Source organism: Sinohyriopsis cumingii, chromosome 10 (genome assembly GCF_028554795.1).
Source record: "Sinohyriopsis cumingii isolate HCF-2022 chromosome 10, ASM2855479v2, whole genome shotgun sequence".
NCBI lineage: Eukaryota > Metazoa > Mollusca > Bivalvia > Unionida > Unionidae > Sinohyriopsis > Sinohyriopsis cumingii.
Window position 1 is genome coordinate 537,384 of NC_142970.1, and position 15,358 is coordinate 552,741.

At 36.5% G+C, this 15,358-nt stretch overlaps 1 protein-coding gene across 5 annotated transcripts in view; it reads right to left on the reverse strand.

Moving 5' to 3' along the window:
• The window catches only part of LOC149789478 (microspherule protein 1-like), a 98,393-nt gene that overhangs the window by 26,296 nt on the left and 56,739 nt on the right, over positions 1-15,358 (reverse strand). For all 5 annotated transcript variants that reach the window (XM_089971485.1, XM_089971486.1, XM_089971490.1 and 2 more), the window contains 2 exons: positions 2,891-2,966; positions 1,038-1,066 (listed from right to left, as the gene is read on the reverse strand). In XM_089971485.1, coding sequence (XP_089827611.1) covers positions 1,038-1,066; positions 2,891-2,966 — 105 coding nt within the window. The remainder of the gene's footprint in view (positions 1-1,037; positions 1,067-2,890; positions 2,967-15,358) is intronic.

Below are 15,358 nucleotides of genomic sequence, written 5' to 3' on the forward strand. Positions count from 1 at the left end.
TACATTTAGATTAAAATAGGCTAAAATGCTTGCTACCAGGTCAACTGCACTAATTGACTGTAGTTCTACTAATATCGCGACCAGCAGTACCAGACCATTTCAGCAACTGCCAATATCACGACTAGTGCTTAACGGGAAATCGGTTATTTTATTAAAGATTTAAAATAACTGAGAATTGGACAATTCGTAAATTTTTGGCTTGTGGCATGAATCACTGAAAAAGTCATGAAATTCATGCCAAATTCTTCAGGGTTGGCAGCTAAGAAACAGACATATTACCCAATGTTAAAGACTGTTTGATGTTTTATGGCACAGTAACACATATTTCATGCTGGGGCAACTGGAGTAAAATACCATGTACAGAAATACACCAAAATTGCCAACTCATTCATTCACTTAAAATACAGTTCATTCCTCAAAATATTTACCAATTCTAAGACCAAAACTGCCTGTAAGTTACAAAATTCTCAACCTGTGACAAAATTCTGTCCCAAGCCATTACCTAACAAAAGGAAAAATGTCATTTTCTTTCCAAACACAAAACAGATGGCTGAAACACACCAAATAGAATCATCTGACCTAAATCCGCTTATGGATAAAAAGGAATCTGTGTCAAGAACAGATTCAATTTCTAGTGTGGGGCTGTCTTTAGTATGCCTGTAATTGTTTCATTATACTTTGGACTGTATGTATTGAAGATTAGACAACTTGGCAAGGTTTATTCAGATATTAGATTGCTCTGAAAACTCTGTCATCTCCGAGGAATGTACTTCAGTCTTGATGACAGAAAATGATCTGGACATGTACTGTGAATTGACTTGTTGGTATTAAATTTTGTGGTTTACAAAAATGTCAGTACATTATATATTCAAAAATGTGGGAAAGGGTTAAATTATTTCCAGAGAAAAGTCACTGCTCGTTTTTTGTGTGAAAATTCCGTGGTATGTAGCAATTGTAAAATGCCAATAGTAAATTCATAGTATTTCCAAGGTACACCCCAGTAAAAACAAGATTATTATGAAGCTCCAGAAACATACCTTGTTCTATGGCCTCGTCTTTGGGTTCCCTGCAAAAGTGAGAGAACAAGAAATGAAGAATTAGACTGCAGTGGGTAAACTAAGGCATTCACTGGTGGTCTACATGTCAATAAGACAAAACTTCTAATAAAACAATCTGAATTTTCTAAACTGTAACAACAGTATACACTAAGGATTTCTTATTATGAGTTCCTGTTACTAATTATTTTCAGTCGACTGTAACTTGTTTCACCAAGTCACACACAGATGCTCCATTATCTATTTATACCTGACTATTTGCATGTACACTGCCTTGATGTTGAATATGAACAATCTTTCAAATGTTTCATATGCTTCATCCATCAATGCCAATGAAAGTGGTCACACATGACATGTATGGCTTCACTTTTTGTTTGGTTCCAAAGAATGATTTCACTCAATATGACATAGTAATCATGCATACAAAAAAAACCCAGTATTACCAGTAAGTGATCAAACTCAACAAATAACCTCCAGTATTACCAGTAAGTGATCCAAACCAACAAATAACTCCAGTATTACCAGTAAGTGATCAAACCCAACAAATAACTCCAGTATTACCAGTAAGTGATCCAAACCAACAATTAACTCCAATATTACCAGTAAGTGATCAAACTGAACAAATAACTCCAGTATTACCAGTAAGTGATCCAACACAACAAACAGTTTCAAAAGGAGAATGAGGAGCTTTAATTTAAACTGAAATATCACAGTTACTGAAGGTTCTACTAGTGATCAAAATATTCACTGAGTCAATGTATTCTGGATGAAATTTTATGCATATTTAGCACTACTTTCAGTTATGACTACATGACTTTCTGTTTAAATACCCAGTACAACTAAACAAAAATCTGATGATGAAAGGGACCAAAACTTGTTGGGAAGTTAATGGAAATGGGACCTTTTACATAGTGAAACTTTTATGCTTTAGAGCATGGCTTCCCAAACAACAAAGTGGAATGTACCATTTGTTTTACACAAGTCTTACTTATCCATCTCCATCAATATGGTTTGAACTTATTCAGTTCATATTAAAAACATTACCACATCTATGTAATCAAACATTATGCTATAAGTATGGGTAAATTATGATCATAAAAAGGAAAAGGGGATATTGTAATGTATACCTATAGTGTGTTAAATGTTTTCCTTGCTTGTAGGTTGTTATGATAAACAAGATGTTACATGGCTCATTTTTGTCCATAAGTACAAATTCTATTTTAAAATAATGAGCTATCAATATGATGGGTTGGGCTGCAACATGTCACATTGGATCTACTGTGATACAGATTCATACACAAGAATCTAAATATTCTTTTTTATTCTTCCGTGCTGATTATTAACCTTTTAAGGGGCTTATTTTCCCTTTGGTCTTCAACATGCACTGCTTGCTGGACACCATTTAAATTTTTTTATATAATCTGCAGTTTGGTCTTGCTCATGCTTTACATTAAAAACAAACGTGCAGTTTAAAGCATCTAAAAGTACTACTGTAAAGTTAATCTGGTTCCCTGACTAAATCTATTAAATCTAATATGAAACCCATATCCAAATCAAACATAGATAAGCCAATGAATAAACAATATCCAAATCAAACATAGACAAGCCAATGAATAAACAAAAAGAGGTTCAATTCAAACATATAAGAGGCCCAGAGGGCATGAATAGACTGATACGAATTGATAAAATGACTTGATTATAAAAATGTGCACCTGCCTGGCTTGATCTGAAATAGGAAAAAAAATAGCACTTGTCCCGGAAGATTTTACATGTGCCACTGAATAGTCCAGGATGCCAAGCTATGGGATTTGATTAACCCTGACAGTATTACTTACTTCAGCTCCTCATCATACAGCATATCTTCAGCATCTGAGAAATTGAGTACATGGTCACCTCGTGGCATGGGTTGGACTGTGAATAGACATTACTGACATTGGCAAGAAGTGTGTATATCAAACGCTAAATTTAAAGAAAACTTGTCATTCTAATAATTTTACAAAAATTCATACAAGTTGTAAATGCAGTGTTATTAAAGAAAACCACAGTAATTATGCCAATAGTCATTGCATACTATAGTGATCAGAACAGATCATAATAAATGTCTGAAAACCATCTGATCAATTAACAGGTGCCAACAATAAAGGAATACAGTGGTTTCCCCTCTTGCAAGGCCTTCTCTACCTCTTGATCAAAGGCCACTTTTGTGAAACCATCTCCACACCATGTATGAAGGCCACCCTGAGAGGTCATCTCCATCCCAAGATCAATGGCCACATTGAGAGGCCCCTTCCACACCATGGTCTGAGACCACATTGAAAGGCCATCTCTACACCTTGTTGGAAGGTGATCATCTCCACCACATGTTCACAGGCCATCTTGCCTGACACCAAAATTATACTGTGAATATATTTTATTCAGCCAAGGACTGAATGAAAAATGATCCATCTGTGAAGACATTTACCAATCAAAGTAAAAGACTGAAAAAAATAAGATTCATCTGTAAAGTAATTTTTTAAGGGTGTTAAAGATCCAATGAACAATGATCCGTCTTTGAAGTCATTTCCCTATCTGAATTAGAGGCTGAATAAACATTGATCCATCTGAGAAAACACTTTGTCATTAGAGTCAAATACTCAAAAACATCGTCAGACACATCTCCATGAATAAAAGTACATGTGATGCTTGATTTACTGTTATGTCTATATGGTCTTAAACTAAGCAGAGTAACAAAGAAAAGCAAAATCAACAAGTTTAATAAAATTTAACAAATAATTTATTTCCTGAGAATACAAAGAGAAAAGTTAAAAGGAACTTACAGTATTGAGAATTAAATCCCCATAAATCCTAAAAGTTCTATCACAAGTCCAAATGTAAAGAGTGTTCCAATAAATTCCAGGCCTTGAATGTGCTGATGTACCAAAAGCCTTGAATGAAATGAGGTCAAAAGTCTTAATTTTCATAATGATATAATCCACAATATTTTTGAATGAATAAATAACTGCTGCTTGAGTGCTTAGATCCAGTATTGCCTTCACTAACTGATGTTATTAATACCTCTCTCTCATCTGGGGAATTCCCATCATTTTTCAAAACTGTCATTGTAAAGCCTCTGCTGAAGAAACCAACACTAGACCATAACGATTTAAAGAAGTACTGCCCAGTTTCTAATCTCCCATTCATATAAAAAATCTTAGAAAAGGCTGTTCTATCCCAGCTTGTATCTCATCTAAATTCAAACAGTGTTTTTAGCATTGTACAATCTGCATATCGCCCTTGCCACAGTATTGAAACTACTCTTCTAAAAGTAGTTAATGACATTCTCTCTGCAATGGATAGCAGAAAGATTACAGTCCTCACCCTCCTTGATTTGTCAGCAGCATTTGACACAATAGACCATGATATATTACTTCACCGTCTCCAGCATGTATTTGGCATTCATGATACAGCCTTACTGTGGTTCAAGTCCTACTTGGTCAACAGGACACAAATTGTATCTGCAAAAGGAATACACTCCAGCCCAGTTGATCTATGTTGTGGTGTTCCACAGGGGCTTGTTCTTGGACCTGTTCTCTTCATTCTGTACACTCAGTCGCTCTCAAGTGTCATAGATAATCATCCAGTGTCTCGCCAATTGTACGCTGATGACACCCAAATATACAAATCTAGCCACCCAAATATACAAATCTAGCCACCCGAATATACAAATCTAGCCACCCAACTGAAGTTGAAGCTACCATCCAAGGTGTAGAGAGGTGCATTTCTGATGTGAAATCATGGATGACATGTAACAAACTGAGGCCATTGTGATCACAACACAAAGACTTTTTCATTCACATCCTTTACCTCAAACAATAAATATCAGCAACACCAACAATAAATTCACACAATCAGTATGAAAACTAGGTGTTACTCTGGATAGTACTCTCACATTGCACCAACATGTCATGAACATATGCAAGGCTGCATATCTTGAGCTGAGACACATCAGCTCAATTCACAAATATCTTTCAGTTGATGCCACTAAAACACTTGTGTGTTCATTAATACTTTCAAGACTGAACTATTGTAACTCAATTCTGTTTGGTTCATCTCAATATCTGCTCCAGAAACTTCAAAAAGTTCAAAACACTGCTGCTCGGATCATACTTAGAGTACCACGATCAGAGCACACCTCCCCGCTACTCTGTACCCTACATTGGCTATCCATTCGATCCCAGATCAAACACAAAATTTGTTCTCTGTGCTACGTTTCACTGTCAGTCTCTAGTCCAACATACCTATCCGACCTCACCCATGTGTACACACCAGCAAGATACTTACACTCCTCTTCTGACAATCATATACTCATTATTCCCACTATGAAAACAAAGTCATATGGACAGCATTCTTTTGCATACCAGGGCCCAGCAACGTGGAATGAATTGCCCACTGAACTTAGACACAAAGACACAGTGATCCCATTCAAGAGTGCTCTCAAAACTCACTTATTTCGACTGCAAGAACAAACTTAAAGACCAAATAATGTTTTCTATCTTAAATATTCTCAGCATGTTACTTTTTTTATGTTTTCTCATTTCATGGTGTTTGTTTTTGTAATCATATTATTATATGTTTTTTATCTTATAGGTGTCGTCTAATGTTGTAAAGCTCTTAGAGCTTCTAAAGATTATGCGCTATACAAAGTCCTCATTATTATTATTATTATTATTATAAAAAATAATCTCAAAGCAATGTTTCATTCAGGAAAGTCAATGAGATCTTTGTAATTCCAATGAATAATTTAAATAAATAATTCCTCTTAACACAACACTGATATTATGATGGGAGTAAAAAAAATTGATGTAAACAAAAAACCATGATACATTAAGATGACCAGGATGTGGGTCACTTTCAATGGAAATTTCCATTAAATTCATAAACAAGGACAGGTGTTTACTTAAACTTTAGAAATAACCTGATGGACATCAAGGAAAAAACAATCCAGTTAAATATGTTGCTTAGCAACGATCAATATCTTAAAATATGCCTGCAATTATAGACAAAAAGTTAACTATATTGTATGTTGTTTACAAATGACCATTACACTATGGGGCCCCAAGTGGCCAAGTGGTCTAAAGCGCTCTCCATTACGGATCACTGCCATCTCACCTCTGTCTGTGTAGGTTTGAGTCTTGGATTTGGCTAATGTGGGTATGGGAGAAAGCTTGCCAGTAGCTTCTCGAGGGTCGGTGGTTCTTTCCGGGGATTTCCTGGGTTCTTCCTCCACCATTAATACTGGCCGCCATGTATAGCCTATCGTGTGCTGAAAAATGGCGTTAAACCCTACAACAACAACAACCATTACACTATAAAATCACAATCAAAAATGAAGCACACAATACAAACATACATAACAACGCCAAGTGGATTAAATACCTTTCATTTTATTGTTATATATAATGAAGAAATAGTATTCAATCTGTGACAATGAGTTTGTTTTTATGCATCACTGGCATCATGTGCTGTGATTTCCTCACAGTTGAGAAGTTCCACTATTACTTGCAATGAAATCATAGGATCAATATTTGACTAACAGAACAATAAAATAAATTACTTTCAGTGTTGACGAAGTTTCACTGACTAAATGTTCAGTTCTTTTTTTTAATAAAAGGAGTCTTGTTTGTTTGTGAACTTGAATCAATAGATAGTCTGGTTCCCTGCTTGTTTGCTTGTTATGAACCTTGTGTTGCATTCCACAATAGTAAACAGCAAAGAAAAAATGATTCAGGGACCAGACTACTCAACAACTTCATAAAGCATTGATGTAATACACAAAGTTTTCGTGTGCACATGAAGAATTACTAAAACCAGTTGGAATAGTATTAATGATCTGTCAATGGTTGGGCATCTTGAAAATAAATGTCAGTTTTATATAAAAATGAGAACTTCATTAGAAAAATAGCTTTACTGACAATTTTAAAAAAGTATTCAGCCATTAAACAGACCAATTCACACACACACATCCCTCAGTTTTCTCGATGTATAGCAAGGATGGCACCATTTCATACTGTTATGAAGGTCTATCAATAACTCGCACCTTCGCTTACAGTGCAGTCTATGCTTTTGAACCCCACTGTGTGCGAGTTATCGAGGGAGATGTGGATTCTGGCTTTTGCATGCTTCTTGGCACAAAAAGTAGTAATTGGTGTATTCTTAGTCTTATGCCTAAGCAGAGATCTCTCTGCCTGATCAACGCTTAGGTCGGCATACAACTTTTAGCTCCTTTTAGCTAAATGTGGTACCTGGGAGGGCTGGATTTGCAAGGTAGTTGTAGTTCGCAAGTACTATGTTTTGGTAACATATTTAAAGAAGAAATGAAAATCCATTTATATAACTTATAGACAAAGGGAAGAAAATTGTTCCCAACCATTTCCCTCACTTGAACTGCTATGGTTGTTTACTCATGCTTATGAAGGAGGTGTGGGAAGGAATAAAAGTAATGAGATTGGTTAAATATTCTGAGAGATACATAATTTACTACAAGATTTGCTTTTTCCTTTGAACACAATCCTGATCACATTAACATCTGGCAAATAAGCAAATGGAGGAGGCAATGCTGGGCATTCTACCTCTACCATGGTCACCACTGAGGGAAGAGAGATATCTTTCCTGTTTGAATGTAAACAGCACACCTAATATGACACCTGCACAAATGACTATGCATGCCAGCCAACTCCATCTATTATGTCATAGATCATTCATATTCTGTTTAAGATTTTCACAAGGCATACTTGATCTTTCTGGCCATGATGCCATGGCTTGGGTGGTTTTATCCATTTTCCTCTGACTGACTGGAAGAAGTGTCACACTTCTCAGTGCACTTTGCATAATATTGCATGCACAGAATAGACCTGGTGCTGCATGACCGCATCTCTGGATTGATCAATGGAGGAGAGTGTACAGATGACCACTCTTTGATTGCCTACTGACAGCAGCCTGTTCTTTGCTTCAAAACCTGGCACCATCATCATGATTCTGGAACCATCTGATCTGAACTGGAGACAGTCCAGGTCCACTGAATGGGGATGCCAAAGCTAGAGATATCAAGAAACACATTTTATTTTATACCAGCTAGCTAATGGCTCAAACTGAGCTGAGTTGAGCCATCACAAATTCTAACTGGGAAACAAGGTGAGAGATTTTGGACTATTCAAACCAAAACTAGCTGATAGTCCAATCTTTATCATGACCAACATTCACTCTACCATAACACCTGAGATAACAAAGTACAGTGAAGACTAAATTGTTCTCCTTGAAAAGACAGAAAAAGTATGCCATTTTGGAACTGAGGCACTCAATGGGACAATGCTGCTGATGTTGCACCAGTCCTGGAAAATGTGCCACTTCCACCTGTACACCTTAAAAGTAAAGGGCCTTTTAGATTGAGATTATCTCCCTAATAGAAGACTTAAATAATTTTCTTTGGAAGGCTCTCCTAACAAAAGCCAGGGGTGAAGGAGTTGCCTGTCTGAGTAAGGATGAAAAACTTGCAACCATGGGATGTTGAGCAAGTTGGGTCTTATGAATTTTTTTGGGAACATCCATCACTAGATTACACAGATCATTCACCCAAGACTTGTCCCACCTGAAAGGGGCTATTAAAGTCACAATCAATTTCCGACTCCTCACTTTTTTAATATTTTTGGTACCAGGATGATGTTGGGGAGATTGGGATAGGCACAGCCCTAACTCTACTCCTACTGACTACGAGTGTGTCCAATGCCCATACCTCTGCATACTTGAGTGCAAGATGAAGCTGGACAGTTTGTGATTCCACCTCATCACAAACAGATTCCATAATTGAAACACATTCTGCATTGCATTCATTGTTAGAATGTTGATGTGGATAAGTAAATTTTTGGGCTCCCATTCACTAACGAACATAGTGAAGATAACAGATGAGCTCCCCAACCATTCAAGCTGGTGTCTGTGCAGATCATATGTTCCAGATCTGGTATGTCCAGAGAATTCCTGCAGCAAGCCACTATTTGGTGTGCCACAGATGCAGGTAGAGTTACTTCAATTGAAATTATCTGTTGATCAAATCCAATAGCAAAGGGCTAGCAGGGCCATTTGTGAAGACTATGAAATAGCAGCTGTGGAGAAATAAATCCACCACTGTGTTGAGACAAGTTTGCAAAAACTCTTCTGCCAAAATCCACTCCCTGTCAGAAACCAATTGAGAGCATAATTATCCATGTCATCCACAACTCAGGGAGTCAAACAAGGTAGATGGTGGTATAAAATAATGCCATGCCCAGAGGGACGAAATGCTGGGAAGGAGAAAGATTTGACTTGTCCCTATTGACTAGAAAGTAAAATGAATCAAAAGGGAAAGATAATTGTTTCTGCAATTGACCAAAAATAAACCTACCATGTGTTTTAAAGGATTTTATCAACATTAGTGTTCAATGTGGTTGGTAAAGGGCATGCCACCATTACTGTTGATGAAGTCATGAATGACAATTGAGTTAATAATCTTGGTGAAAGCCCATGGGCTTATACTGAGACCAAAGAAGTGAGCACGAAATTGGTAAACGATTTCTTGGAAACCAAATCACTGAAACTTGTATGAGGATGTATGTACAGGAAACATCAAAGTATGTGTCATAAACTAGTCAAAATTCATCCCTTTTTACTGAATCTTCCCTCCTCCATTCTGAACCTTGGTGTAACCATGTACTGTTGAGCCAACCAAGATCTATGACCAGTGTGATATTTCAGCTGACCTTGGGAACCACAAAGAGCTTTCACTAAAACCCCAGCGAGTTTGGCTTGTCAAGTAATGACCCAATTTTTTCAGTTACATTTCTATCTTCTCCAGACTGGGTAGCATGTAGATAAAAGGGGCAGTGGGTGGACAAATGAAATCCAGAGGCCTTCTGAAAGAACTTGGATTGCCTATACATTCTTGGGAAACAGATCAATCTACATTGTTTGAAAATAAAGTCTGGTGCAAACTGGAAGGCTGTCTGGGGGCAGTTTGGGTGGCAAGTCAATGTTGGCTGCCAGGAGGCTTGTGGAAGGAGAAACCTTGTTTCCTTTCCCTATATTAAACTGTCTCTTGAATTTTTGGGTCTTTTACCCTCTGAAGTTGGACAAAAGTTAAAGTTGTTGCCTTTGAGTGGTATTCAGCCTCTTCTTCTATGATTGTCTCTCCATTACAGCTGGGACTGGTTCAGACTGATAGTAAGTGCAGGTGACATGGTAAGTTAAAGTTCTTGTGATATCTGCTTGTGTACCTCCTTGTCCTGCGAGGTCCAGGTTAGTTGAAGCCATCAATGAATTAGCCATTGTGTGGTGCATTGCCCTGTTAATCATCTTGGCAATCTGACTGCAATTACTATTGCTACCTGCCTTTTTGGCCATATAAAGCAGCAAATTGGTCATACTGACTACTGTACTGTTTATGTCCAAAGATAGCAGCTCTGTGCTAATTGTAAGTGAATGTGTGAAGTACCAGCATGGAGACAATGCTGGTAGTTAGCTTACTTGGATTTGTCTAGGTCTTCGATTTTATCAGCCAGATGGTCAAATATTTCCTTGACCTTCACTAACTGTAGAAGATGGAAGGATGGTTGTATGTCCTCGTCTTCCAAATTCACTGAAGAATTGACCTTTTAGAATTAGCTTGCTGATGATATAAGTGGACACTAAAAAATCAGCAGAACCCTTTACAACTGTTCCATCTGCTACGGTGATTGATCAGAATATGGCAAGTTTTTGGGGTTATCATTATAGGGCTTGTCTTTCTTGGGGATTCTGTCAAGACCACAGTAAAACATCCAAGGTAGCAGAGAAGAAGCATTGCCATCATCCCTATGAATGGGTTGGTTATCTCTGCAAAAGATAAATTACAAATAACTGCCAAGCAAGTGCCAAGTGTCTTGCTGGTACAAGTATGGTGGTAAGTGCGCCAGCCACTCAACTCAATGGGATGGACTGTTGAACTAGTCATGTCTGCTCTCAGCTGGATGGAGAACTGATTATTAGCTTGGTTGCCAGCTCAGTAGCTCCAACCAGCTAACAACCAGTCAGGTTGTCAGTGCAGCAAAACAGATGAATCAGCTAATTGTATCTCTGTATGTGTGTGGACAGTAGGGGTGAAACAATACATCTGTGCCACGTATTGATACAATTCATGATACATAGCCTGCGATATGATATATATCGATACACATATGAACTTGATGGTCTTTCCATCTTTCGAAGGCAGGCCATGCCCTTTCATGTATATTGACACTCTTGGTTGTATTTCCAGTATGCAGACTATAAACAGACACATATTTATCATATATTTATATGCAATTCTCGCTGATGAGAAGATAAAGTGTGACCCCACTAAAGCATGCTCCATCTGCATGTAACACGTGGCTACCAAACTTTCCATAACATGTACTTTTCTCATGCACAATTTTTTTTCTGTCTTTCTTAAAAGTATGAAAAGTAACATTTAAAAAGTTTATTATCATTTTGGGGAAGAGAGAATTTTAATATAAGAAGAACGAAAACTGCTGACTAAACCAGTCCTATTCTACAATTTTCTTTCGACTTAAACAAGGTGATAACCTTGAGCAGTTTGAAAATCTGTCCATTGCTCAATCTATGCTAATTTTATTTATTCCATCAGCACCTTCATTCACTGGTTAAATATCTCTGCATAAAAAAGAGAAATTTCAAATTTGTTTCCCATGTACAATTTAAGGAGAGATGATAACATGATTTTATCTTACGGGAGACCTCCCCCTTCATCTAAGAACAAAGGAAGGGAGGAAGAAATGGTCATTGGTCAATATTTATCTAAAGTTCAATATCTGTGTCTCTTTCTTCCTACTCCACTTTCTTACAGCTCTACTGAAATCAACATCTTTGATTGACAGATGTCACCTCTAGTTGTATAAGTATTAATCTGTTAATTAATTCTGAGCATACTCTGCTCCTTTTTTTCTTTGTATCAATATTGTTCTGTGCTTCTTTCTGAAGGGCATATACACAGCTAGCTTTGTCAGCTTGATTATGTTGGGAAACTGATCTTTGTGCCTGTAATGTACACTTGTACAGATATCACAGATATTATCTTTTGGATACATCTGCTTCAAAATAGGATTTTTCACTAACATAAACTTCCTTTGTTAAATCAGTAGTTTACAGACTACTATGCCAAATTTCTCATCTGTTGAATACTGCTGTAAAAGGGCATTTAGTCCATCAATGCTTGTGCAGAAAGAGCTATTAAAATGAATATCTGTACTTCTTAATTGCATTTTTTACCATTATTTTATTCAATTTAACTTAACCCTGATATGGACACATGTACAGTGTGACCCCGCTATAACATGCTACTTGGGAGCCATAGAACCCAACCACGTTATAAACCGAAACATGTTATAGGCAACCAGGTCAGTTAGCTAAAGAAAATGTACCCCCAAAAAACTGGGAGGGGTTGTAGGTAATAAAAGCAGGCGGTAAAATACGTGCTTCATCAGCACAGTTACCATCTTAAATTGATGCATATTAAATAAGAAATACACCTGTATTGAAAACAGAAGACATCATATATAATAGTTTACTTTATTTAGAGAACCATGAATTGGCACATATACGTGAATCCTGTTTATATATAAATTTCTAATGTATAGCACCGTGTACTAACCCGTGAACCTCATTATATACATTGAATCCACAATACAAGTGATTCCAACAAAAAATATGCAACACACAGCTTTAAAATATTCAGTAATTTTGTAACAGGTCATATTAGTCTGAATTCAGTGTAAAACATAGCAAAATCATGTAACGAATGACGAAGTACATTTACTTTTCAGTACGTTCCAAGTCAGTAAAAGTTAGTTTGCGTTTTAAGCCGCCGTTGGTAGCATTTGTAAGCATAAACTTTCCCTACAAAAGGAAACTTTCACAGTACAGCTAACATGTTCAGTCATGTTGGAAAATGCAAAAATCAATCAGATTCCATAACTTTAAGTTTGGTACTGACTTCCTTTGAAGAAAAACATTTGTTGTTGAAAGATTGTAGTAGGCTTTCTTTGATGAAGCTGCATGCACTACTGAAGTCACCGATAAAGGACAGCTTTGGAGAACCAAACAAATGTCCATTTCTTATTGTGGTGGCAAATAATTGTATTGCATGATTGAGACTAGTATTTTTTTTCCATTTGCTGATTTACATAACAATCAGTGCTTCAAAGGTAATCTGTTTCCTTTGAAATTTCAGCAAACTATTTTATCTGGGTACATTTTTAAAAAAGGAATTGGCCATCGTTTCGTTGATTGTGATGCTGCCTTCCATACATGCGTTAGAAATTTAACAAAGGGTCAATAGACAATAGAGATGCAGGTGTTCTGCTCTGATGACAAGAATTAGTACAGAAAATGTGAGTGTTCTGAAGGATTTAATTCTAAGTGAAAAGAAGAGGACTTTTACTTACCATCCACATATAAATGTCAGTCTATGTAAATATATATTTACTAGCGAGTGGCCAAAAATCTGATGAAAAATAGATTAACAGATAATGCCTCATCTGGTTATCTCCTCTACCAGAAATGTCAACAACAAAAATAAGCAAATATCTCACAACAAACAGCACTCATGCTCAATGTCAACATAAGAGGATTATGATATAACAATGCACTATTAAGACACTTTGCCAATATGGACAAAAGTACTGTTTATGTAAAAATAGATAAATTTCAGTGCATTTTATATCAGGGTTGAGGCTTCCTTTCATGGGGCCTCTAAATTTCTCCAATCCAAACCAATGGTTTGTATATACAAGTTTAAACAGCCAACAATGTCACCAATAAAAAAAAAACATCAGAAGGCATATTTTGCCGCCAAGGAAAATAAAATTGCAGTTTGCGACATTGGCAAAGCCCTACACAATACCAGAATAACTTTTTACACTTTATTTTGCGTACTTTTAAGAAGAAAAAACTATTTTTTGTGTACGAGAAAAATACACATAAAATTTCAGGAACCACACCACGATCATCTTGTATTATTCATGCGCGATCTCTTCCCCAACATGATAACAAACTTTTTGTTTCTTTTGTACTTTTAAGAAAGAATTTTTTTTGTGTATGAAAAAAATACATTTACAAATTTTGGGAGCCATGCCAGGACCGTGTTATATTCAAATTGGTGTTCTAATGGGGCATGCTATAGTGGGGTCACAGTGTAGTTGCTTTCAATCTTTTGTATTTGATGACCTTAGTGACAAGAGCTATCAATTTTCTTAAAGACAAGAACAACTGAAAATGTAGGGAAATAACAAACTGAAAGTGTTCACCAGTGCAAATAATAATCAATATCTCTTACTTAATAAGTAAAGACATACCTGCAGTGTGCATAAAAAAAACAACAAGGCAAAAACAATGCATGTAAAAGTGCAAGGTCAGAAAGAAGAATCAAGTAGATAACTGTTAAAATTTCACAAATTATGAACAAGAAAGTTTCAATGTACACTGTATCCACTGAAAGCTAAAACTGAGTAAACAAACCAAAGCAGTGGTAAGGGAAGAGCTTTTTCTCTTTGTGCATAGGCAGAAACAAGAAAGGCCTTCCTTTCATAAAATTTGATTTTATTAAATAGTTTTTGAAAAGCCATCTGAAGGGTCTTTACTATTTTTAGTAATGGTGGACATATCTGATGGTGCATTTGTTCAAGTGTGAAATGTCTCCATGCCAGGATGCTTTCTGTCAAATATGGTCAAATTTTACCCAGATAATTTGGAGATGTAGTTTTGAGATTTTCCAGGTTTTAGTAGTGGCAGACATGTTTAATGTCAGATCAGTTTTGCAAATCTAAAAACGCTCTATGCTAGAATGCTTTCTGTCAAATTTAGTCAAATTCTTTCAAATATCATTCACGTTTTTTGTTTTCAGTAACGGTGGCCATATCTGTTTGTGGATTGGCATAATTTGTACAAATTTTGGAAGGTCTTCATTATGATATTTTCTGTCAAATTTAGTCAAATTCTATTCAAAAGGTCTGATGATGTCATTTAAATGTATTTCTATTTTTAGCAAAAGTGTCCATCCTTGAAGGTGGGTCAGAATCATTGGCAAAATAATTCAAATGCAGTGTGACTCCACTATAACACGGTAGCTGGGAGCCATAAAACCCAACCGCGTTATATACCGAACCGTGTTATATGCAACCAAGTCAGTTAGCTGAAGAAAATATACCTCCCACCACAAAAAAAAATTGTGTGGTATGGGTGGGGGTAATAAATGCAGACGGTAA